Source organism: Lepus europaeus, chromosome 11 (assembly GCF_033115175.1).
Source record: "Lepus europaeus isolate LE1 chromosome 11, mLepTim1.pri, whole genome shotgun sequence".
In the NCBI taxonomy this organism is placed as follows: Eukaryota; Metazoa; Chordata; class Mammalia; order Lagomorpha; family Leporidae; genus Lepus; species Lepus europaeus.
In genome coordinates, this window is record NC_084837.1 from 88,048,258 (window position 1) to 88,073,234 (window position 24,977).

Consider the following 24,977-nt stretch of genomic DNA (forward strand, 5'->3'; position numbering starts at 1 on the left):
TTATTTTATACATTTTATATGAAAGGCAGAGTTACAGAGAGAGAGGTCTTCCATCTGCTGGTTCACTCCCCTAATGGCCTCAATGGCTGGCCGGAGCTCCGCCATTCCAAAGCCAGGAGCTTCTTCGAGGTCTCCCACGCGGGTGCAGGGGCCCAAGGACTCGGGCCATCCTCTGCTGTTTTAGCAGGGAGCTGTCAGAAGCTTTTTTTTGTTAGTTTGTTCGAAATCATTTTTAAAAACTGTACCTGAGGTATTTTATTATAAAAAGTTGGTACTCATATACCCATGCTAACATGAACTGAAAATTCATGTAGTTACTTCATGTTTTAGCTTGACCTTCTAGTAAATCTTTAGCTTCCCTGATTTTGGCTGCTGTATTAGGAGATCCTCCCTTGTCTGGGTGATTTAAAAGCATAATTCCTCGATGTGCATCTCTTATTTTTCCTTTGTTGGCAGTAGGGCTTACACCTGGTATTAATGCTGCTCGTTTTGTCGTTTTGGGTTCAAACCCCCCTCTGTAATCGCCGCCACTGAAGGCCGATTTCGGGAGACTTTGAAGACCTTGCTCCATACGCTTCATAGCTTGCAACACATAACGGCCTGCAAATCCTGCAGCAGCAATGGTCAATCCGACCGCTACTGCACTGGCCACGGCTTGGGCTCAGCCCCCCTGCCTGCACCGGGAGCACGGTACATCCCAGTCTGGGGGCCGCAGCCACCAACCAGACGCCATTACCCCAAAACGAGGAGCCGCCAGCTACACTCACAAACAGCCCAAGCACAGGCTTCCCGTGGAATCCAGAAGCATTTTTACATGGTGGACAACTGTGGCCACACCCCGCCCTCTGGGGTCTCCAGCGTGGACCTCCTGAGGGAGAAGGGGCCTCTGGCAGTGCTGGTCACCTTCTGGGCTTTCCTGTGCTCTGGCCTGCTGGCCGGCTCTGCGCTGCCTGCCTCTTTGATGCAGCTCCATGTTGGATCTTGTCCACACCATCTGACACTTGCAAAGTAGCTTGCTACCCTGAGTGGGTGGGTGAGTGGGCACCTCTAGGCCTGCCCACTGCAGCATCGGGGTGGGGGAGGGGGCCGCGTGTCCCAGCCCCTGGTTGAGCTGCCGTCACTCACCTTCACCGGGTGCCCTCTAGTCACCTCCCCAGGTGAAGTGCCTCTGTTTCATTCCTCTAAACACATGGCCATCACCTGTAGAGCTGTCCTGATTCCCTGGTGATGGCCCCAGCTAATAACCGGGGAGCCTGGCCTTCACCCCCATCATAGTCTATAAAATGGTCATAGTAACGCCCCACGCCTTCCACCTGGAGTGAGATCAAAAGGGACCCATGCAGGCCAAGCTGCTTTCCCAAGGCTGTGGTTGAGTGCCTGGAGGCAAACTGGGCCCCCTCTCCACCAAGGGTGTGTCAGCTCAGGAGGGGCTTCAGTTCTCAGATTGGAAACCTGCCCCAGGGGCCCGGCCCTGGCAGTTCTAAGCACTGCTCGGCCAGGGGCTGCAAAGGCTGTTTAATTAGGGCCCAGCGGTGCCTCCAAGTTCAGGATTGCTACCCATCTTACCCACATGGTTTGAATTTCTGCCAGTATAAGACACATGCACGTCAGACCAGAGACGGCCTTTTTTAAGGGGGCAACGTTGGGCTGGGAGGGCTGCTGACTTATTCCCGAAACTCAGCGTTTTTAGCAGCCCCATCCACACCCATGGGTGTGAATAATCCCAAAGGCGGGCTAATCCCATCTGGTCGCCCTAACCCTTTCAACCCAAGCGTTTATAAACGCGCTGCCCTCCACCTACCCCATCACTTCTGGACAACTTTTAGACAACTTTGCTTCCCGAGCTCCGAGATCCCACAGCAGCAGCAAGATGAGCGGCACAGAGGCTGGAAGACGGCCGCGGCTCACCCACTCCGGAGAGGCCGGGACGGCGGGCTCGGGGTCCAGCTCGTCGGACTGCTGGAGAGCGGGCGAGAGCAACATGCTGGAGAAGACGGAGCGGCTGGTCACCGTGAACGCCGTCTACCGCTGGCCGCTGCGGGTCGTGAGAGAACACTACCTGCGGCCCTGCGTGCCCTGCAGCAGCGCGCTGTGCTCCCAGCCCGAGCGCTGCCGCAATGGTCAGAGACGCTGCGGGGCCGGGCGGGCGGCGCCGGGAGGCCGCGCGGCGCGGGGCGGGCGGCGGGAGAGGCGCGGCCGCGGCTCCGAGGCAGGAGCGGCGCGGGCTCGGGCGCTCCGGACCGCTCGGCGCTGCGAGCCAGGCGCGCGCTCGTCGGCCGGGGCTCTGGGCGGGCGGCGCGGGCCTGCGGCGGCCAGGGCCGGAGCGGCCAGCCCCGCGCACGGGCTGAGGCGGCCTGCGGGCTCCGGCGCGGGCCGGGGCGCGGCAGAGGCTGGCGCCGCCCACTCGGCTGTGGGGAGAGGCCGCCTCCCGGCCGGGCGCGCGTGCCGGGCAGCTGGTGTGGAGCCGTGCGCGCCAGACCTTCCCCTCCGGGGCTCTCCGCGGCGACGCCGGTCCCCGCCCCGCAGGGCACGGGGGGCGCAGCCGGGGCCCCTCCACGCAGCTCGGGCCAGGGCGGACAGCGCTGCGCGGCTCGTGGCTTGCACCGGGCAGCCCGCCCTGCCGGCCCTGGGCTTCCCTCCGAGCTGAGCTTGCGGGGCGTCCGCAGGTGTGCCCGATCGGACGTGGACAGCCGCCCACCCCGCGGAGCCCACATTTCTGACCGCTTCGAGACACGATGAAGCGGCCCAGTGCAGCTGACCCCGGGCCTGTCCCGTTATCTACACAGTTCTCGGAAGTTGTCTTGCCCCTGGGGAGGGGCGAGGGTTCAATGCTCTCTCTCTTCTGCTTTGTGTTTCAGTGGGCAAACTCTTACCTGCGGGGGTGACCCATTACATGGTCCCAGACAGCTCCGTTTTCCATTACTTTGACATCTTGGAAATGCCCGAATTGAAGGGAGTCATTTGGTTGCAGACGGTGACTGACGCTCTGCCTTCGCAAAGAGGGTGGAGGTATGTTTGTATTGTGTGAAAATGAGAAGGATCCTTAAGATAATGGTCAGTTTGTTAAAAGTATGCATTAGCTGGATTGTTTACAGGCTTTGCCAGATAGAATATTTTAAAATGAGTGTGAAGTTGACTTTCTTCAGACACAGATATAGATATTTTCTCATATCCAGGTTTAAATGCTGCTCCAGGCGTCATATTTCTGCTACTAAAATCAATGTGCTGTTCTATTCCCATTGCTAACACACTGCGAGCCTTTTCAACCTGTTTTCTAAAATATTTTTAATATTAAGGATTGCTTTCGAAGCCAATTCCTGTGACATTCACAGGCAAAGCATGGGTATTTAAATGTCTTTTCTCTTGAACATTTCCAAATGAGTAACTTGATGAAAAAGGATTGGTTTTTCCACTGCTTAGTCCTGTCTCCCTTATACTGAATGTGAAAACCAGGGAGGAGCAGTTAGGAAAGCGGCTTCCAGGTGACACCCTGGGCTTAGCACATAGTAAGCACCTCTTGAGCTCCTGTTCCGAGGCCTTGGGGCACACAGTCTTAGTCCCTCTTACTACAAACCTGTTGACTTCCAGGGATGAGATGAGAGGAGCAAGGTTGGGGCAGGTGTTTGCTGCTTGGGATGTTCTCACATATCAGAGTGCTTGGTTTGAGTCTGGCTCCTGCTGATTTGAGCCCTGGGAGGCTGCAGGAGGGGGCCCCTGCACCCGGATGGGAGATCCAGCTGAAACTTCTTTGGCCTGAGCAAGGCCTGGCCATTTTGACCATTTAGGTGGTAAACTGGTAGATGACAGGTCATTTTGTCTCCTGCCTTTTTAAAAAAGACGTGGCATGTGATTGGGCCCGAATACAATTTTTTTGTCCTCCGCCATCTGAAGCTATTGCTGGGTTCTGGGGAGACCTGTTCAAGGTGCTGGGACGCTCCTAACCTGCCATGCATGCAGGTTATTGAGCTCCATCAAGCACACTGAACTGACTAGAAAATACAGCTAGGGTGGCTGCACTCTTCAGTTACAACCGAGAGCCCACACCTGTCGCCCACAGAGGGACTTGCTGTTTCCTGCTTGTCCTGTTACTGTGCCAGGCCATTTATTAATCTGTTTTGCCTGGCTGATAGGTAGCTGATGCAAGAAGCCTGCATGTATGGGAGTGAACCTGTTTTGTTTTTTGTTGTGTGTTTTGCTAAGTGTCAGGCAGGGTGGTGGTGGCTCTGTGGTACCCGGGTAAGCTTTGATGCATCAGTTTCCGGAGGGCTGACCTTGAGATGCCTGGGGTCTAACGGGAAGGTGTGAAGCCAAAGCATGGCTGGGCTCTGAAGATGTCAGGTACCCACCAAGCACTAACTGCCTTCACCTGCTCTGTACTAAGATGTCTTTATTTGAAAGTGACAGAGCTGGAGCTCCATGTCTCCCACAGGGGTGGAAAGCACCCAGGGACTTGAGCCATCACTTGGCTTCCTCCCAAGCCGCATAAGCAGGGAACTGGATTGGGGCAGAACAGTCGGGTCTTGAAGCAGCTCTCAAAGATGGACATGTACCACGGCACTAACCCCTTGATCCCTTTAAAATAGGCAGATGTTTTCTGTGACTTTATATAACCTTAACTATTAAAAAGCACTTTCTTAGAAACTGGCCCTGTGAGAATTCATCATTGATTTATGGCACAGGCCAGTGTGGCTGGGATTCTCTCTCCTTTCCTAGGGCTGCCAGCAAGAAGTAAAATGTTAATGCTTCCCAAGGTACAAAAATACAAGTGGCTATACTCTGCTGGAAGGGACAGGTGGAGCTGGGCAGAAAAATCATACAAAAGCTACCACCCGGCTTCTGCTGTAAAAGACCTCGGCGTGGGTTGGCAAGATGGAGATGCGTGCCTGCTGTGCACTGACTTGTCTCCCCCGTGGCACAGGTACTATAACAAGCTGCGGAGCCTCCTCAAGGACCCGAGCCGCGAGTGTGTACTCTTCGCAAACGAGTACCATGCTTCATGCTACCATGCTTGGGGAAAGCAAATGTTGAAGAAAGATTGGGAGAAAAGGTATGGTCATCTGCTGTGGTTTTCATGTGGGCATCTCTTGCTGCCTCATTGGAAGCTGATCTGAAACAGACCAGGAGTTTTTTAGGGGAACCATGATACTAAAAACACATGATGTTGGTAGTTTAGATATGTCATTTGAATATGTAATGGAAATATTTTAGAAATCGGGATGAGGAAGATCTAGGTAGCCAGTGGGAGTTTGCCCCAGATCCTAACTGCAGGATAATGCAATGTTTGGGGCATGGGTGTGGGGACAAGGGGCCCTGCTTTGAAGCCAATAAGATAATCTCATTGTGTTGGGTATGAGTTCTAAAGTCCCAGCTAGACCCACTGAACTGAAACTGCTAGGTTAAAATTCTGAAAGCTCTTGGAGAAAGTGCGGTGGCTTCATTGAGATCCATCCTAAGCAGCAGAGCCCAGCGCAAGCGCTTCGATAGGCAGTGTCTGGGTGGGAGCTATACCCAGAGATGGCGCTAGGACACGATGGCCAGCTGAGTGACACGAGGCCCAGCTGCCACTGCGGAGTGGCCTGAGATGCCATGCAGAATGTGCCTCCGAAGTCATCCCCGGTGCAGAGGCATTTGGCTCGCTGCTCCCAAAAGCTGGGACATTCCTAAGCGGTGTGGACTCTGTCTAGTGGCCCCTCATCAAGGTGAGCCCAGGGTACAGGTGCTAGGCACACCAAAAAAAAAAAAAAAAAAAAAAAAAAAAAAAACCTTACCGTATAGAACATGTCATCTTTTCCTTGCACGACTGATCTGCTCTAGCTCTTAAACACGTCAGTTCTGCAAAGGCACCTAGGAATGGATCCATCCTGGGTGCTGTTGCAGCCCCAGGTTTTCTCAGGGGACAAGACCTGAGAGGAAAAAGCATTTCTCTCAACAGGGACCCCTGAGTACCACAGAAGTGCTTATCCACGTTGGGCTCTCTTGTGCTTACAACCCAGTCTTGGAAGCACAGCCTGGGTCTGAGAACTGTGTTCAAGTTCAAGTACTTTGCAGCTGATTTCTGGGCATTTTAGATGGTTCCGTTTCAGACTGCATCATGGTCTTCAGCTGTTTGCAGCCTTGTCTTGTTAGCCAAAGATTCACCTGTAAATCTTGTAGGCTTCCCCAGGCATCGTGTGGGGTGCTGTGTGCGAGCCCTCCAGTTAAAAGGTGCTAAAATATGACAGACAGGGTGTCTCAAAGAAGAAATGCAAATTGTGGTTCCTCTGTGTGTGTCTCAGAACCCGGGGCTTATCAATAATAGAAGCCCAAAGCTTTCTGGGATGAGGAGTGCACGAATGGTCTCAAGAGACCAGAGGATGGCAGATCGGTGAAATTCTGGCAGTGTGAGGGCTCCTGTGTGCTTTGTTCCAGGATTATCTACGCTGCGGCTTTGTGGTATTATAAGCACTGCGGGGAGAAGATGCCCATCGTCATTGTGGCAGACGAAGATTCCATAAAGAGATTCAAAGTGAAGAGCGAAGGAGTATCTGTCATGACGTTCAAGGTATTTCCGGCTGTGGTGTACATGGCTGTGTGTTCACTTCCAGTGTTGCTCCTCGGAGTCTAGATCCCTTTGGCAACCCAGAAAAGAGAAAGTAGAGCTTGAAGCAGTTCCATCCTGCTAGGTAGAAACTTAATGAGACGCTCCGATCGCTGTGGATTTACAGAAACCCTAGCTGGACTCTGAATTGTAGGTTCTCTGAGGGTTCCCAGGAGCATGTATTCCTAAAGATTTGCCAATGGGATTTTCGTGGCCTTGCTCTAAAGAAGTGTTCTGGCATGCCAGAGAATTCCAGGGGTGCTGGATATGAATAGCAGTGTCACTGGTGTTTTTCTGTGGCAGTATATCATGTCTGGTCCTGCAGAGGACAGTCGAGTCAAAAGTATTACATTTCTTTGCTTTTTGTGAGAATTAGTTTTCTTTGTAGTCCAGCAGTCTAGAACACTTCTCATTGTGTGTAGCATCTCCAACTGTGCCCCCCTCAAGGTGAGAGAGCAGAAAAAAAGAGTTGAGTTTGATTGAAAGGGAAGGCCAGCATCTTTGGAGATGGAGAAGCACTGAGACAAGCTGGCCCATAATGACAAGTTTGGTGCTGATAAGCGGCCGGTGACCATAGCATGGAGGCACTGAAGTGAGCATAGACAAAACTTCTGAAAGGACCAAAGTGAGAACCGCAGTTACCACAGGATCCGGAAATGAATGGGGGAAATGCTGGTGTTGACACTGAGGACAACCTATTTGCTGTTCAATTCCAATACAGACGTGAGCTAAGACTCCAGGAGAGGATCAAGCCACCACTTGCGGGGCTGGCATCCCACATGGAAATGCCTGGCTGCTCTTCGTGGCTCTTGGATTCGGCCTGGCCCTGCCCTGGCTGTGGTCATTTGGGAAGTGAACCAGAGGATGCAAGATCTCTGAGTGCTCCTGTCACCCTGCCTTTCCAATCTTTTTCAATATTAGACAGGTGGAGTTAGAGGGAGACCGGTCTTCCTTCTGTTGGTTCACCCCCCAAATGGCCGCTATGGCCAGCGCTGCACCGATCCGAAGCCAGGAGCCAGGTGCTTCCCCCTGGTCTCCCATGCGCAGGTGCCCAGTCACTTGGGCCATCCTCCACTGCACTCCCGGGTCACAGCAGAGAGCTGGACTGGAAGAGGAGCAACCGGGACTAGAACCTGGCACCCATAGGAGATGCTGGCACTGCAGGCGGAGGATTAACAAAGTGAGCCACGGTGCCGGCCCCTCAATCTTTAACACAGCATATAAAGAGGAGCTTTTGCCTCTGCCTTCTCTGTAGGCCATTGTGTGTAGCCATGAGATCCATACAAAGTGCAATCTGAAAGACTTCAAGGTGCCAAGTCCTGTTCCGTACCCCCTGGGCACCTTCAAGGTGCCAAGTCCTGGTCCCTACCACTGGGCACCTTCAAGGTGCCAAGTCCTGGTCCCTACCCCCTGGGCTTCCTCTGAGTCTCGGGCTTTAACAGGAAGGGAGAAAACCACTCAGTGGCAGCAGGAGGCTCAGGAGGGGACTGCTGGTGTCAGTCCTCACCGTGCAGACGGCAGTGCCAGCCGGGGCTTGGATAGTGCCACCACACAGTTCCGTTCTGATCCTGTTTCTCCATGCCTTTGTACGACACAGGAGTATTTGAAAAAGTTCTATTCGGATCTGGAGGCTGCCCACAGCTCCTGTGACTTCACTGATGAAGCCCTGTATGAAGAAAAGCTGGAGCGCTTGGAAGCCTCAGGACTTAATTACAACCACTATCTCCCCCCGGACGTTCTAGAAGCTGGGCTACAGTCTGGCCGCTACGTGGAGGTGAGGGCTGCCATGAAGAGGCAACAGCTGTTTCCTTCCCCTCCTGGCGGCCTGAGGCTGCAAACCAGATGGGAACAGGCAAGCCAGGACAGTGGACGTGCACACAGCCTTGGGCCCGTGTCCCTCGATGTTGGCTGTCCAGTTGGCGGCCACTCTGGAATGATGCCGTTCCGTTGTGTGGTGTCCTGAGCCTCAAGACCAGAGACCGAAGCAGTTTTGTACATGCCTCCTGTCACTGGTTTCGAGATAAGATTTGTTCAGGGCTCCTGACCACGTGGATAGGTGTTAGTGACGACTGTTGTTCATAGCACTTGGAAGGAAAATGGGCAGAAAAACTGTTTACCACATTGATTTTTTTTCTGGTTTTAGGGAATATTGTGTGTTAACAGACAAACAAAAACGGAAGCATTAGTCCGCGTGCAGGACACAGACCAGAGGGAAGAAGGTACAGTATATAAGCCTCACCTACATTTCCACCTGACTTGATAGCACACAACAAGGAAGCAAAGGTGTTACTGACACCCCAATCTCATGGTAGCAGTGAGGGGGTGTGGAGAAGGGTTCCCTACATTGTCACTTCATTTTTATAAACTTAAGGTCTCAGAACCAGTAAGCTGGGCTTGGATCCAAGGCTCTGTGGCTGTGGTTTAAAAACATTGCTCTGTCCTGCCTCAGTGTGGTCTGAGCTCCCCGAGCTTTCGAAAGGAATGCAAATGGGGGAGAAAGCCAGGTAAATGAGCTGTCCTGAGATGGAGTGTAGTTCTTGGTTCATACTGACCTCTGGGTGGAGAAAGGAAAAGCCTGGAGAGGGCATGAGCAGGAATGGGTGGGAAGAGGAGCAAGAGGGACAGGAGGCGGCCCTGGGGAGAGCGTGTGCACAGGGCCTCCAGCCCCAGCCTGCAGAAGCACACAAGTGTGGCTCTGCCTTCGGAGGGCAAGGCGGTGAACAGGAGGACTCGGGCCTCCCTGGAGTGGAAGCCCCCTTGACGTCGTGATTTCTCTGCTGCCCCAAACACTAGATTATGAAATCCTAGTCAACGGGATGAATCCCCGGAACCGCGCGCTCCACGGAGACCGGGTAGCCGTGAAGCTGTTCCCTGAATCCCTCTGGAAGAGGAGAACGGCCACGGGTCACGAGGCCGGCGAGTATATGCCCACAGGTGAGCCAGCGGATGCCACCCTGGCATCCAGCCTTCTTCCAGAATTGGGTATTTCTCAGCAATCCAGGAATAGGGCAATTTCATTGGAAGTGGCAGACCAGTTGTGATGTATGGACATCCTGCAGAATGGCTGCATCGAGGTAACCAGCATGGGACACATGGTTACCGCTTTCCCCAAACAAGTTCTCATTGCATTCCAGCCTGTGCTCTGTCATTATGCAAAGCAGCTGCCACCTCCAGCCCTTTTGCATACCACACCGCAATCCCTGGGGTCAATATAGGCTCAGATTCCAGCTCCCTTCTAATCCTTGGGAGGCAGTGGTGATGGCCCAGGTAGGGTTCCTGCCACCCGCATAGGAGACCTGGAGTGAGATGCTGGCTCCTTGATGTAGCCTCTAGCCTTGTTCCTAGCCTTGTGGGTATTTAGGGAGTGAACTCGCAGGTGGATGTGAACTCATTCTCTCTGCCTCTCAATAGAATAAGCATATTTAAATAGGTAATTGATTATTTTGCAATGAAAAGTAATAGTTCTTGTATGCCAAGAACTCATCAAGGTCTCTTACAGGGGTTGCAGGGGCCCAAACACTTGGGTCATCCTCTGCTGCTTTTCCTGGACCGTTAGCAGGGAGCTGAATCAGCAGCCAGGGCATGAACAGGCAACCACGTGGGATGCCTGCTTGGCAGGCCGTGGCTTCACCCAGCTATACCACAGTGCTGGCCCCAACAAGTTTATTTCCTTAATAAAACAAGGGTGAGAATGATTTGATTTTCCAAGATACTGAAACCCAAAATCAATGAGGTAATGGCAAAAGAAAAAGCAGGATTCCAAATGTCACCTCCGAACCCATAGAAAAAAGCTACCAAAAGATTATCCATGTTTAAAAAAAAAAAATAAAAAATCGGGCATCTCTAGAAAGTCTACATGTTTGAAATTGCTAAGAAGGCAAATCTTCAAAGATTCCCTTGAATTAAGTGCTTGGAAAAGTGGGACAGGGACAGTTAGATGACGGCTAGCTGGCTAACCCTTGTGATTTGTTTTCCACAGGACATGTGGTGGGCATTATTCAGAAACATAAGCGCGATTATATAGTAACCTTTCCATCAAAGGAGGATATACAGTATTACAGCAGGAAAACGAAGAAATACGTTGCTGTGCCATGGGACTGTAGGATCCCCAGAATTCAGATCCACAGGACACAGGCTGAAAAGTACCAGGTAAAGGACACTGCGCCATGGCTGCCCTGCTTCTGTCGTGGCCAGCTTTTGGATCAGTGCCAGAAAGCACTGTTAATTCCTTTGCAAATAAATTGTGGGTGGCATCTGGCATTCCAAGGTGCTGTTAAATCCTAAATATATAGGTGCCATCTACTAAGTGGTCTAAGGCTAACAATGAAGGCTTGAGCACGTCCTAGAAAGCGCTCTGTAGGACAGCCAGAGAGAATACATTGTCCTGCTGACCAATGGAGAAGCTTCCAACAGCTGCACTTGGCCAACACGAACGCGCTTTCTTCCAGCAAGCAAGGTAGAAATACAAGCCCTGTGCCTCGTAGGGATGATGTAGAAGCTCTTCAAAGAATCGATTATCCGTGAAGGAATATAGGTGGGAGGGAAGACATGTTGTCGCCAAGAGACTAGGCACTGTCCAGCATCACCTGCCTCCAGCTATGCAGCCCACTAGCCTGGTCATTGTCCCTCGGACACCCTAAGCCTTGTGACAGGCTCCCAGGGGCCTGTTTCAACGGCTTGCTGAAACTGCTAGACAGTGAGGGTCCTGTTGACACTGATGCCCCAACCCAAAAGGACATGAAACTCGAAGTACCTCCTACAATCTGAGACCTAGGTTCCGGAACTTACCCTGAACCCTGCACCATTGGGTTCCCGGCTTGTGTTGCAAGTGTGAGCCAGCTGGCTGTTCACAGGTGGCACATTCCAGCCTCCTTATTTGATGCCGAAGAAAGGCCTCCCACTGCAAAAGCACTGGGCCAGGCCATTCCATACCACCTGGCAAGTCCCAGAATCAAACACGCCACCCTGCAGACTGGCCACCCTCTATAGAACTGTCTCTACCCTCTCGTTAGCGAATGCTTTCAATAACCCACGGAACCCTGGAGGCGAGGCTAATGCTTTATGTACCTTCTCCTGCAGTGTTGCAAAGCAGTCGTCCACATTGATTCCTGGGACGTGGGTTCGAGGTATCCGGACGGACACGTCGTCGGGACACTGGGAACAAGTAGAGACCTGGAAGGGGAAATGAAGTCTCTGCTCGTGGAGCACGACATCTCCGAGCGGCCCTTCTCTGAAGCCCAGGTCAGATTCCCGGAGGCCTCTGGTCTAATGGCAGACACGTTATGCACACAGGGAAAGATCTCTAGACTCCAGCGACTCGCTGGGAAGCCACAGAAAACCCTCAACCAGACCCAAGTCAGTTTCCAGTGGAGCTCTCAAGTCTGTAGATCCTACAGCTATGTTTCAAAGTGGCAGGTCGGTGTCTCCTGGTCAGGATAGGTCCATCCGGCAAGTCGAGGAGAGCTGGTTGTATCCCCAGCAGAGCTCTGTCTCTACCCATCATTCAACCCCAGCAACAGGGAGCAGAGTCCAGGATGCCTGTACGTCTGAGCCTTAGGTCTGAGAGCAATGCTCGTGATGCAGCTTTCCTAGACTTTCCAGAAAACGGAAAGCCCACAAACACAACACATTGGCTTTTCCATCACTTCCACGTCATTAGAAACAGATAATAGCTATTCTCTTGAATGTGCTATTCGCTGATAGGTTTCTTTTGCTTAATTATTACATATTGGCAGAGCCTATGTGGTTTTAACAGTTAATGGTAAACTACTGTATATTGATGTGCCCCTGTGTGCTCAGCCATTTGGCTGTTGGCCTGTTATTTCTATTCAGTATTATAAAAAAGCTACTTCACATATACAGCAACATTACTTTTTTGATGTGGTCAATCCTTCCCGCGGTAATCTCACGTTAAGGATTACCTTTTCCAAGTCAAAGGGGACATTGAAGTAGCTTTGTTACTTGTTGGCAGACTGTTTCCCAGCTTGCACCACCATTAGGAGTATGAGCGTTTTGGCAGAACCAGAGCTATCCTCGTCAAATATTTGAGAATGCTTTACGTCGTCAAATGTTCATGTTTTACAGTAGTTCCTGGCCATTATTTTGTTGACTTGTCTGGCAGCTCTTGGAGAAAATGATTCCATAAAGTGGGTTTAGAGGTCACAGGACGAGAATTCTCTCTTCCCTGTTGGCCTCAACTCACTGCAAGCTGATGGTCAAGACAGGGACAGGGAGAGAAAGGACCATACTTGTTGGTCCTGATTTAATCATCCCTGGCATCTTTTTATTAAAGATTTATTATTTGAAAGTCAGTTACACAGAGAAGAGAGGCAGAGAGAGCGAGGTCTTCCATCCGATGGTTCACTCCCCAGACAGCCACAACGGCTGGAGCTGTGCCGATTCAAAGCCAGGAGTCAGGAACTTTTTCCGGGTCTCCCACGTGGGTCCAGGGGCCCAAGGACTGTCAGAGCAGAGCAGAGAGCTGGATAGGAAGAGAGCAGCTAAGACGCGTATGGGATGCCGGCACTTCAGGCCAGGGTGTGAACCTGCTGCGCCACAGTGCCAGCCCCCCTGGCATCATTTTTTAATACATGCAATGCCTTAGATGTTGTCCCCCATGGTTGGACCAGAACAGGCCAAAGACATTGAAACGTGGATCATTGTGGAAAGGGGTACATGCGCTCTTCGAATTTGCTACTCGTGCTGGCTCCAGTCTGCTTACAAGGCTGGTGGGAGGTCTCCCGTCAAACCCCCAGGGCCTCCAGGGCAGGAGGCACAGCACCTGACCCATCGGAGGCCAGCACAGGATGACGCAGAATGGAACTGAGCCCCTGAGGGTCAGAGGAGGCAAATGGCTGAGAAGGTGGCCTCTCTTGCAGATGGGTGAGTTGCCGGTGAACACCCCAGAGGAGCCTTGGAGCGTGGACCCCGAAGAACAAGACCGCAGAGATCTAAGGCAAACGAATCTCGTGTTCACTATTGACCCAAGAGGGTGTGAAGATGTGGACGACGCGCTGTCCGTGCGCACTCTGAGCAGCGGCAACCTGGAGCTGGGCGTTCACATAGCAGATGTAACCCACTTTGTGAAGCCGAAATCTTGCCTGGATAACGAAGCTAGGGCTAGGTAAGGCCGTGTGCAAGCCTTGGAATGCCTGCGACTCTCAGATGAATCTGTTGGTGCCCTGCTGATGGTTTCGTCCAGGAACCCCCACCCCACACACCCACACACCAACTAGAGTTCAGTGACTGGCTCAGCTTGCCTTTCCTGTCTCCCACAAACGGGTCACGGGCTAAGTTGTCACATAGGAATGTGTTATTTGATGTCACGCATGGGGTCATCACACTCCAATTTGGCTTCCACGAGCAAGATTGATGTCAGTTTGCCTTCCCGGAAGAATGTGCCCCGAGCAGTGTCAGAGCAAAGTGGGTCCATGGGGATCGTTTTAGCACTTGATGAAGAGGCAAACGGCGTCGGATTCTGGGCAGTGATTTCTGGCTGTCTCCTCCCTGTGGGACCCTGCAGCCCGCGGGCCTATGTCTGCTGACAGTCTCACTGCCTATGTGTTTCCAGGGCCACAACGTACTACCTGCCCGACCGGCGCTATGACATGCTGCCCTCCGTCCTTAGCTCCAATTTGTGCTCTTTGCTGCGCGGCGTTGACAGGTGAGCTCACGACTGTAGCCCTTGGTTCTACTGTGCTCTCCTCCCCAGCCACCCTGTGCTGGTCTGTGCCCGACCCGAACGCCTGATCTTGTTCCCCTAGCCTCCCTGTCCCTCCTCACCGCTTGCCTCTGCTCTCCCTCTATCTGTACCTCTATCTGTATTTTGAAGATTTAGTTGAAAGGCAGAGTTAGACAGTGAATGGCAGGGGTCCAAGCACTTGGGCCAGGATCTGCTACTTTGCTAAGCTCATTAGCAGGAAGCTGGATCAAAAGCGGAGCAGCCAGGACTTTAATCTTTCTAGAGACAATACTGCACACACATGATCTCCTTTCTTACACACCTAGCGTTTTTTTAAATGGAGCAGTTCATGTGTCTTGGAGATAATTCCACATTAAGAACTGGAAAGTCAGGTATTTGCCCATTGTCCTATTACAAGCAAAGCTGCGCTGAATTTTGCATGTTCAGAAGCCAGGGGGGAATCTCAGGAGGTGGGATCTGAGCTGGAGCCCATGCTTCAGTGTGAATAGGATCGAATTGCCTTCAGGGATCACACCAGGCACATGCTCACCAGCAGTGCAGGATGCCTCATTTCCCATAGGCTTGCACACAATACCTTGTCTGCTTCTCTCTGCCCACTTGATAGAAGGGTTGGAACTACATCCTTGACACTGCCACATGGTACTTTCACCCACTGTGCCACAGCACTGGCCCTGGCACTTGGGTCAACATCCAACACCAGTCCTGGCTGCTCCACTTCCATTCCACCTTCCTGCTAAGGAGCCTGGAGATGCAGCAGAAGATGGCCACTGCCACCCGTGCTGGAGACCTGATGGGATTTCCTAGCTCCTGGCTTTATGCCTGCCCCAGTTGTGGTTATTGTGGGCATCTGGCATGAACCAGTGTCAGGGCGGTATGCCTCATATTTCTGTCTAGTTGGAGCAGAAACCTGTAGAAATGTCATTTCAGTCAAATCACATTGAAGGTTCAGTTCTCTTGCTGCAAGGGGTGAAGGTGTGGATAGTGACATTGTTGATGTTACTGCTTTTGTAGATACGCTATGAGTGTCATCTGGGAACTGCATAGGACCACCTACGAGATTAAGAGTGTGTGGTATGGAAGGTCAATTATCCATTCCACATACCAACTCTCCTACGAAGCAGCTCAGGAGCTCCTCGATGGGAACTTGGGCATCACAAATGACATGAAGGAATTCCAAGATATGGACAAAAAGGAGAAAGAAGACAGGCTGCAGGAACTCACATGGGCGATTGAAAAGTTGGCAGACATAGCCAGCCACTTCCGGGCGCAGCGAGGTCTCGATGGTGCCTTAGATCTGGACGGCATTGAAATCGGTGTGCTGTTCGATGACGAGAGGAACATTCTCGACCTCGTCCCCCGGCAGCAACGTACAGTCCATCGGATGGTGGCGGAGTGTATGATACTCGCCAACCACTGGGTGGCCAGGAAAATCTACGAAAGCTTCCCCAGGCAGGCCCTGCTGCGCCGGCACCCGCCTCCACGCCAGAACCTCTTCTCGGAGCTCAAGCAGAGCGCCCAGGCCGGAGGGTTCTACATTGATACGAGGTAGGAGCGCCAGGCTGGGCTGCACAGTCACTAGCTAGCAGGCAGAGCTACAAGGGTTCTTCACCCGTGGGTTCCCTCCCCAGCTGGGCCTTGATCCAAAGCCAGGAGCTTATCTGGGTCTCCCACATGGGGGTAGGGACCAAAGAACTCGGGCTATCTGCCAGTGCTTTCCCCAGGCCATGAGCAGGGAGCTGGATCACAAGCCGTCTGGGATGCCAGTATCAGGTGGAGGCTTAGCCTGTTGGGCCTCAATGCCTGTTCCCAGACCTACTTAACAAACTCGGGATTCTTTGTGCATCTTAGGAGGTGTTGTGCTGGGGCAATAATTCGATAAAACATTTAGAAGGCAGAGTTAGAGAGGCAGAGGCAGAGAGGTCTTCCCCCTGCTGGTTCATTCCCCAATTGGTGGCAATGGCTGGAGCTGAGCCAATCAAGAGCTTTCTCTGGGTCTGCCTCATGGATGGCATCCTCCACTGCTTTCCCAGGCCACAGCGGAGAGCTGGATCAGAAGTAGAGCAGCCAGGACTCGAACCAGCACCCGTGTGGGGTGCCAGCCGCAGCAGGGACAATCTTAACTCGGGACACTCAAGTGTAGCATTACTTCTGGAGCTCTAGGCTGCTGTAGTAGAAGAGAAGAGCTGCTTCTGAGATGTGGTCGTGAATGAAACACGTCTCCCTGCTGGCAGAGGAAGTTACTTAGAGGGGACGGGAGGCTTTTCCGAACGCATTGCCTTGTCCGTGCCTGGAGTAAAACCGGGCTCCTCTGTTCTGTCAGCTCTAACAGGTCCCTGGCGCTTTCCCTGGATAACGCGCACGACGTTTCGGACCCCATAGTCAACAAGCTGCTGCGGAACATGGCGACGCTGGCCATGTCCAACGCACTCTACTTCTCGACAGGCTCCTGCAGGGAGCACGAGTTCCACCATTATGGTGAGTGACAAAGGGTCCTGGGCTGCCATAGCCTGGAGCAAGTTGTTTCCAAATCTGATCTTCAATCGTTTGGTTTCTCTTCACAGCACTCGGCCTGGACAAATATACTCACTTTACCTCACCAATAAGGAGATATGCCGATATCATAGTCCATCGATTACTGAGTGCAGCTATCGCAAGAGACAAACCGGAAATGGAGCTGAATTTGTTAAGTGAACGAAGCCTCGAAGAGCTGTGTGATCATATCAACGAACGACACAGGGTAGGAGGTTTTTAAATTCTTAGCCATTGCCTCTTGGTGAGCTGTGCTGGGTACTCAACTTTAGTGCCATGTTAGTCCAGCAAAGGATCACGTGAGTCCAGAAGGATCTGACCCATGCTCCCAATACATTCACAAATGTAAGAGGGGAAAGTTGCATGGACTTGGACTTCAGCCTAAATTACACGTCCTCAAAAGGTGGGAAGGTTCACATCACAGAGACAGGAGGACCTCACCACTGAGGTTCTGGACAGCGCGAACAAGAGGATACAGCACTGCTGTTGGACCATGCTCTGTAAAATCCACATGGTTGTTCCTGCACAGCCCATCCCAGCAGGAAAGGTTAGAGAAGCTTCTCGCGGAAGAACTCGAGTTTTAGACTTGGCATGATGATGGGGCCTGGAGAAGTTCCTGGAAATGGCCTTCCCAGGTCTAGAGGTGCACAGACAGAACACCGGCAACGATCCTGGGTGTTCCCAGGACAGCAGAGAGCAGTGGCTGTGGGAATCGCTGTCTGCTGTAACCTTGTGGAGGGGATCTCTTTTCTTTTCTTTTTTTTTTTTTTTTTTTTTTTTTTTGACAGGCAGAGTGGACAGGGAGAGAGAGACAGAGAGAAAGGTCTTCGTTTTGCCGTTGGTTCACCCTCCAATGGCCGCCGCGGTAGCGCGCTGCGGCCGGCGCACCGCGCTGATCCGATGGCAGGAGCCAGGTGCTTCTCCTGGTCTCCCATGGGGTGCAGGGCCCAAGCACTTGGGCCATCCTCCAGTGCACTCCCTGGCCACAGCAGAGAGCTGGCCTGGAAGAGGGACAACCGGGACAGGATCGGTGCCCTGACCGGGACTAGAACCCGGTGTGCCGGCGCCGCAAGGCGGAGGATTAGCCTAGTGAGCCGTGGCGCCGGCCGAGGGGATCTCTGACCAGGCCCTGGGCCTGTGGCTTCTTACAGGCTGCGAAACTGTGCCAAAGGCAGGCAATGGAACTCTTCCAGTGCCGTTTCTTCCGAGACAAAGATGCAGACAGAGACGAGCGCTGCGTCGCCGACGGGATCATCTATGGCTTCCGGGACACCGCTGTGCAGCTCTACATCCCAAGGTATGTCCCATCTGCTGCAGTAGGGAGTAAGAAAGCCTGCCTCAGCTGCAGAGAGCACGCACAGCACATCAGACGAAATTATTAACCACTGCTTCTGGAGGTTCCCTACACATATTGTAAGGATGCCTAAATAGAAAGGCAAAGTGGGAGATGGGAGAACAGTGCACCTTCTAACTCAGTGAGTTATCTGAAAGATGGCGGATGCGAAGTAGATCCTCCATCGACTCATTCCCACCCACAATGGCCACAGTTGGCCAGGATCTTGGAACGCCGCTTGATGTATGGAGCAGTAGTCATCATTCACCTCCTCCCCAGGCACATCAGCAGGGAAGTGGAATACCTGGGACTCGAACCAGCACATCCAATATGGGATGCAGGCAAACACTTGTTTTGCCTTTTTTTTTTTTTTTTGGCAGGCAGAGTGGACAGTGAGAGACAGGTCTTCCTTTGCTGTTGGTTCACCCTCCAATGGCGCCGCAGCCAGCCCGCTGTGGCTGGTGCACCGCGCTGATCCGAAGGCAGGAGCCAGGTGCTTCCCCTGGTCTCCCATGCGGGTGCAGGGCCCAAGCACTTGGGCCATCCTCCACTGCACCCCCGGGCCCTAGCAGAGAGCCGGCCTGGAAGAGGGGCAACCGGGACAGAATCCGGCACCCTGACCGAGACTAGAACCCGGTGTGCCGGTGCCGCAAAGCGGAGGATTAGCCTGCTGAGGCACAGCGCCGGCCTGTTTTGCTTTCACTACAAAAGGAACACTGTGTAGATAAGTGTAAAATCTGCTGTAAAAAACTACTGTCTTATCTGTCAATGATTCAGGTATGGGATTAAAGGAAGCGCACAGCTGAAAACCAAAGATGGCTGTGTCCTCCATTTGGGGCCCAATGGTGAAAACCTTGGCAGCTGGGCCCCAGGAGCACCCAGGCGATGGTACAAGAGGACAGACTGTGTCACATCCAGCGGGCAAGGCGTCGCTTTCCGGATGTTCGAGCACGTTACGGTAAGGCTGTGCGGGTGCCTTGTGTGTCCTTTCCAATGCAAAGTAGAGAATGCAATTCGGGAATACATCTCTCCTCTTCCTGTGACAGGTGAAAATATCTGCACAAGTTCCACCGTATCATCCCAATCACCTACACCTGGAAATCATAAGCAAGAAAGCCTCCGTGGACCCAGAGGCAAGGCATACTCCCCAAAGCTCCCCATCACCCACGAGAGAGTTAGTGGGGGGAAACACTCAGTGTGCCGAAGACGGCAAAGAAAATCTCCCTGAGGAATACCGGCAGTTTCGGCAGACAGAGGGAGAGAGCCTCTACACTCTCCTGGAAGAGATGAAGAATCGAGCGATCCAGGACCTTTCGAGCCATCTTGGAATTCTATGAAACTTTCAGTGTCAGTCACGATTGACTATTTTACATTTACTGCACGAATCCTGTGATTTGTACAGGATAAACAGTAGTACATATTGTACCGTTATAATTGTGTAGCTACCTCCTGTTGCTATGGAGCAAGTGCTGCATCTGCTTAAGATGCCCTGGGACAGTGATGAATTCTGTGTGCCCTCATCTTCCCAGCAGATTGTGAACCACAGTGTATGTGACGTCTTGATTGGGCATATTTACCATAAATAATAAATGTATTTCTTACAATGTGTCCTCAGCTTCCTCTTCTAAGGGCACAATCTTTGGGAATACAATTTCTTTAAAGATGTTTTCCAATGGATGGAAGATATTCCTCTCGTTTATAACTGTCTCATGTTGAAGATTGATTTGAGGGGACAGATGGGACAGTGCCCTGATGTAGGAGCACTAGAAGTAGTGCTACTTTTGTCTTCTACTAGCAGACCTGATCTAAGATCTACTCATTTAATTGAGGCAGAGCCACAGACGGGGGAAGGCCAAGAGGTCTTCCATCTGCTGGTTCACTCCCCAAATGCCCACAATGGCTGGGGCTGGGCCAGGTGCAACCCAGGAATCGAACTCCATCCACATCTCCAACAGCGTGGCAGGGGCCCAAGCACTTGGGCCATCTTCTGCCACTTAGCATCTTAGGATCTGAAGCGGGTCAGGACTCGAGCCGACGCCCATATGGAATGCCAGTGCCACAGGCAGAAGCTTCAACTAGTATGCCACAGAGTCCCCCCCGACCCCCCGACTTTGTTTTGCTCTTTTTGAAAAAATTCATCTGATGATGAGGTCTTTACTAATTATATACTGAAGTGATCTTCTGTATATAAAGAGAATTGGAAATGAAAAGAAAAAAACAACCTGGTGTTAAAATGGAAATGGCATAGAAAATTAATTAATTTTAAAAAAAATTATGTAGGATCTCTGTCTTTAATGTGCTGTACATTGCTATATAATGCTATAATTAGTAATCCAATGGTAGTTTTTTCACTTTATGTTGCTATATGGGCAAAATGTTGAAATCTTTACCTATTATATACTAAACTGATCTTCTGTATACAAAGAGAATTGAAAATGAATCTTTACATGAATGGAAGGGGAAAGGGAGTGGGAAAGGGGAGGGTTGCGGGCAGGAGGGAAGATATGGGAGGGGGGAAGCCATTGTAACCCATAAGCTATACTTTGGAAATTTATATTCATTAAATAAAAGTTTAATAAAAAAAAAATTCATCTGAAAACAGGAGACCCAGAGAGAAAGCATTCCCCAAACAGCTGCAACAACCAGTCCTGGGCCAGGTTAAAACCAGGAACCAGGAACTCCACCTGGGTCTCCTACGCAGGTGCAGGGGCTCGAGTCTTTGGGCCACCTTTCACCGCTTTCCCAGGCGCATTAGAGGGAGCTGGATCTGAAGTGGAGCTGCTGGGACTTGAACCAGTGCTCTGATGTGGGATGCAGACGTGAGAACTGCAGTCTGGGGCCAGCGCCATGGCACAGTAGGTTGATCCTCCACCTGCGGTGCCAGCATCCCATATGGGCCCTGGTTCTAGTCCAGGCTGCTCCTCTTCCCATCCAGCTCTGCTATGGTCTGGGATAGCAGTGGACTTGCGTGGGAGACCGGGAAGATGCGCCTGGCCTGGCCCTGGCGGCCATCTGGGGAGTGATCCAGTGGATGACTCCCCAAAAACTAAAAGCTTGCTATTGAAACTGGCCGGTTCAAGTCCCAGCTGTTCCACTTCTGACCCAGCTCCCGGCTAATGTGCCTAGGTAAGCAGGAGAAGATGGCCCAATTACTTGGGCAGACCTAGAGCTGGATTTTCAACTCACTGGGGCTGGGTAAAGCGTCAACCAGATGTATATACTGAAAGTGTAAATTACAGAACTAAATAGCAACAAGAAATGTTCCTAAAGAGAATAGGAATTTGTGTTTTTGCTGTTTAAAAATAGACATACTCCACAGCAACAGTTGTTTCAAGATGCAAATACACATTACACATCCCGGAATCTACTGAAGACATTCAAAACGGCTGCTGCTTATTTCCCAGGGATCCTGTATTTAGACGTCATACTTGTACAAAAATCAATGCCACAGAGAATAAATTAGCGAAATGTGACAAAGTTAGCAGGAATAGGCGTACGATTTATCAGCTAAGGATTTCCACACACAGACGATACACACTCCTCCTGCGCCTGCAGAACCATGACTCAACAGGCACAGGCAGAGGCCGTGCAGCCACAGCAGCAGCCCTAGGTGCACGAAGCTCCACAGGCTCGGTCCGCTGGTGTCTCCTCTGTCTTTAATTCCTCCTCTTCATTTACAGAAGTGGCTGCGGCACCGTTCTGTGGACAAATGGAAATGGCCTTGCTTGACCCACGTCCCTCCGCCTCTAGATCCTCCCCAGTATTCACCTCTTCAACAGTCTGTGTTCTGGGTGTGTCCATTAACGTATCTGAAAGAGAAACCAAACCATTATCACTGATTTTAATTACATGATTCTGTCTCACCTCATGTACACAAATCTCTTCAGAAACCTAATTTTGATCACTGTCTTAGAAATACAAACCTCTTCATATATGGAGGAAGTCCACTGAGATCACAAAGAGGGCCAGGCACTTGGCCTCATGGTTCAGACACCTGGATCAGAATGCCAGGTTTGACTCCCAGCTCTGGCTCCTGGTTCCAGCTTCCTGCCACCCATGTGGGAGACCTTGACTGAGTTCCCAGCTTCTGGCTTCGGCCCAGCCTAGTCCTGTGGGTTTCAGAAGTGAGCCAGGGGATGGGGAGCACTATTCAACTCTGCCTCTCAAATAAAATAAAACAAAAAACCAATGATTGGATAATTTCATGTCAACTTTAAAGAGTGGGCACTGTGGCACAGCAGGTTAAGCTCCCACTTGGGACGACTGCATGCCTGCATGGAGTGCCTCTACTTCCCACTTCCTGTGCCACACCTAGGAGGCAGCAGACAATGGCACAAATCCCTGGATTCCTGCAACCCACGTATGAGACTGCAGGAAATCCCTGGATCTTAGCTTTGGCCTGGTGCACCCTTGGCTGTTGTAAGTATGTGTTAATCTTATAAATAGAAAGTGATCCTTAACCATCTATTTTCAGGTATATGTTGGTTAAAAAAAAAAGAGCCATTGTTGTCAGTAATAGTTGTACCTTCATCTCAGTTGTCATGGGTGGGCTGTATTGTGGTCCAGTGGGTTAAATTGTCACCTATAATGCCAGCATCCCATATGGGAGCACCAGTTCACATCCCAACTGTTCCACTTCCTATCCTGTAAACCCCCCCCCCCTCTTTTTTTTCTTTAAAGATTTATTTATTTATCTGAAAGGCAGAGTTACAGAGAGGCAAGGTGGAGACAGAATCTTCGATCCGCTGGTTTACTCTCCAAATGGCCACAACAGCTGAGCTAATCCGAAGCCAGGAGCCAGGAGCTTGGAGCTTCTTCCAGGTTTCCCACATGGGTTCCCAAGGATTTGGGCCATCCTGTACTGCTTTCCCATGTGGAATGCTGGCACCACAGGCATTGGCTTTACCCACTAAGCACTGGCCACTGCTCCACTTCTAATCCAGCTCTCTGCTATGGCTTGGGAAGGCAGGAGAAGATGGCCCAAGACCTTGGGAGAACCAGAGGAAGCTCCTGGCTCCTGGTTTCAGATTGGCCCAGCTCTGGAAGTTGAGGCTATTTGGGGAGTGGGCCAGGAAATGGAAGCGCTCTTTTTTTTTTTTTTTTTTTTTTGACAGGCAGAGTTAGACAGTGAGAGAGACAGAAAGATCTTCCTTCCGTTGGTTCACTTCCCAAATGGCCGCTACAGCCGGCGCTGCGCCAATCCGAAGCCAGGAGCCAGGTGCTTCCTCCTGGTCTCCCATGTGGGTGCAGGGCCCAAGTCCCTGGGCCATTCTCCACTGCACTCCTGGGCCACAGCAGGGAGCTGGCCTGGAAGAGGAGCAACTGGGACAGAATCCGGCGCCCCAACTGGGACTAGAACCCAGGGTGCCGGCGCCACAGGCGGAGGCTTAGCCTAATGAGCCGTGGTGCCAGCCCAGAGCTCACTCGCACTCTGCCTCTCTGTAACTCTGCCTTTTAAATAAATAAATAAATCTTTAAAAATAAATTAAGTATTTTAGAACCTATTCATGGGAGCCATAATTGTAGCATACTGGTTAGGCTGCTATCTCCAACAATGGCATCCAATATGGGTACCAGTTGGAGCCCCAACTGCTCCATTTCTGATCCAGCTCCCTGCTAATGCACCTGGGAAGGCAGTTTAGATGGCCCAAGTCCTTGGGCCCCTGCACCCACATGGGTGACATGGATGAAGCTTCTGGCTTTTGGCCATCTACTCCTCCTGCTCTATTTGGAACTCTGCCTTTCAAATAAATAGGTGTGTGTACTGGTTCACTACCCACAGGCTTCCCGGGAAGACCATGTGTGTGTGTGTGTGTGTGTGCTGGTTCACTACCCACAGGCTTCCCGGGAAGACTGTGTGTGTGTGTGTGTGTGTGCTGGTTCACCACCCACAGGCTTCCCGGGAAGACCGGGTGTGTGTGTGTGTGTGTGTGTGCTGGTTCGCTACCCACAGGCTTCCCGGGAAGACCGTGTGTGTGTGTGTGTGTGTGTGCTGGTTCACCACCCACAGGCTTCCCTGGGAAAGACCATGTGTGTGTGTGGCCGCGGTTTGAATACAGTGAGCCAGGAACAGGGGATTCAATTCATGTCTCCTGTAAAGGTGGCAGGAACCCAGCTACTTAAGCCATGACCATTGCCTCCCAGAGACCACGTAAGCAGGAAGGCAGCCAGGAAAGGAACCCAGAAGCTCTGAGGTGGGACGCAGGCATCTCAACCAGCATCTTGAACAATCATTCACACTTTTGATTCCTAAAGATACTTTGGGAGGATAGTAAAGAAGTTACAATGTCTAACAAGCCCTTGATGTATTCATAGGAGCCCATAACACTCAGCATGACAGGTACCGTGTCCTGAGGACTGACCGTCGCTCAGCAGCCTGGCCTGCCTTCTCTCCAAGGCCAGCTGCTTATTTCTCTCGATTCTTTGTTGTTGCTCTTCTGTCAGGCTTCCACTCGATTCCGAGGCTAACTTCGCACTTTCAGGTGAGTTTGTAAACAAGGGATCTATTTCAGCAGCAGTTATATCACGGTCATTATTCTCCCCTACGTCATCTGCAGTAGAAAAGGAAACGTCAGTACATCTGTAGTATTAGACTAGTTACAGAAGGAGCTCGTCTTCAGTCAGGGGCAGGCGTCTACCCAAAGAAATAATTTGTAAGGCATGAGAATGTGAGAATAGGGGCCAGCACTGTGGTATAGCAGGTAAAGTCGCCAGCTGCTCCTCTTCCCATCCAGCTCTCTGCTGTGGCCTGGGAGATCAGTGGAAGATGGCCCAAGTCCTTGGGCCCCTGCACCCACCTGGGAGACCCAGAAGAAGCTCCTGCCTCCTGGATTCCG

General features: G+C 51.6%; 2 protein-coding genes across 2 annotated transcripts; one reads left to right on the forward strand and one right to left on the reverse strand.

Annotated features, from left to right (window-relative positions):
- Positions 1-319: 319 nt before the first annotated feature.
- On the reverse strand, positions 320-1,983 carry LOC133770595 (mitochondrial import inner membrane translocase subunit TIM14-like). Its single transcript, XM_062206652.1, has 2 exons — positions 1,802-1,983; positions 320-644 (listed from the first exon to the last, which is right to left on the reverse strand). Exons 1-2 carry the CDS (start codon positions 1,981-1,983, stop codon positions 320-322), a joined length of 507 nt encoding a protein of 168 aa, XP_062062636.1.
- On the forward strand, positions 1,982-19,478 carry LOC133770596 (DIS3-like exonuclease 1). Its single transcript, XM_062206653.1, has 17 exons — positions 1,982-2,120; positions 2,859-3,009; positions 4,919-5,006; positions 6,344-6,541; positions 8,175-8,351; positions 8,721-8,796; positions 9,371-9,511; positions 10,557-10,726; positions 11,657-11,818; positions 13,456-13,700; positions 14,148-14,240; positions 15,291-15,824; positions 16,600-16,754; positions 16,841-17,016; positions 17,960-18,105; positions 18,919-19,099; positions 19,188-19,478. Exons 1-17 carry the CDS (start codon positions 1,982-1,984, stop codon positions 19,476-19,478), a joined length of 3,123 nt encoding a protein of 1,040 aa, XP_062062637.1.
- Positions 19,479-24,977: the final 5,499 nt, after the last annotated feature.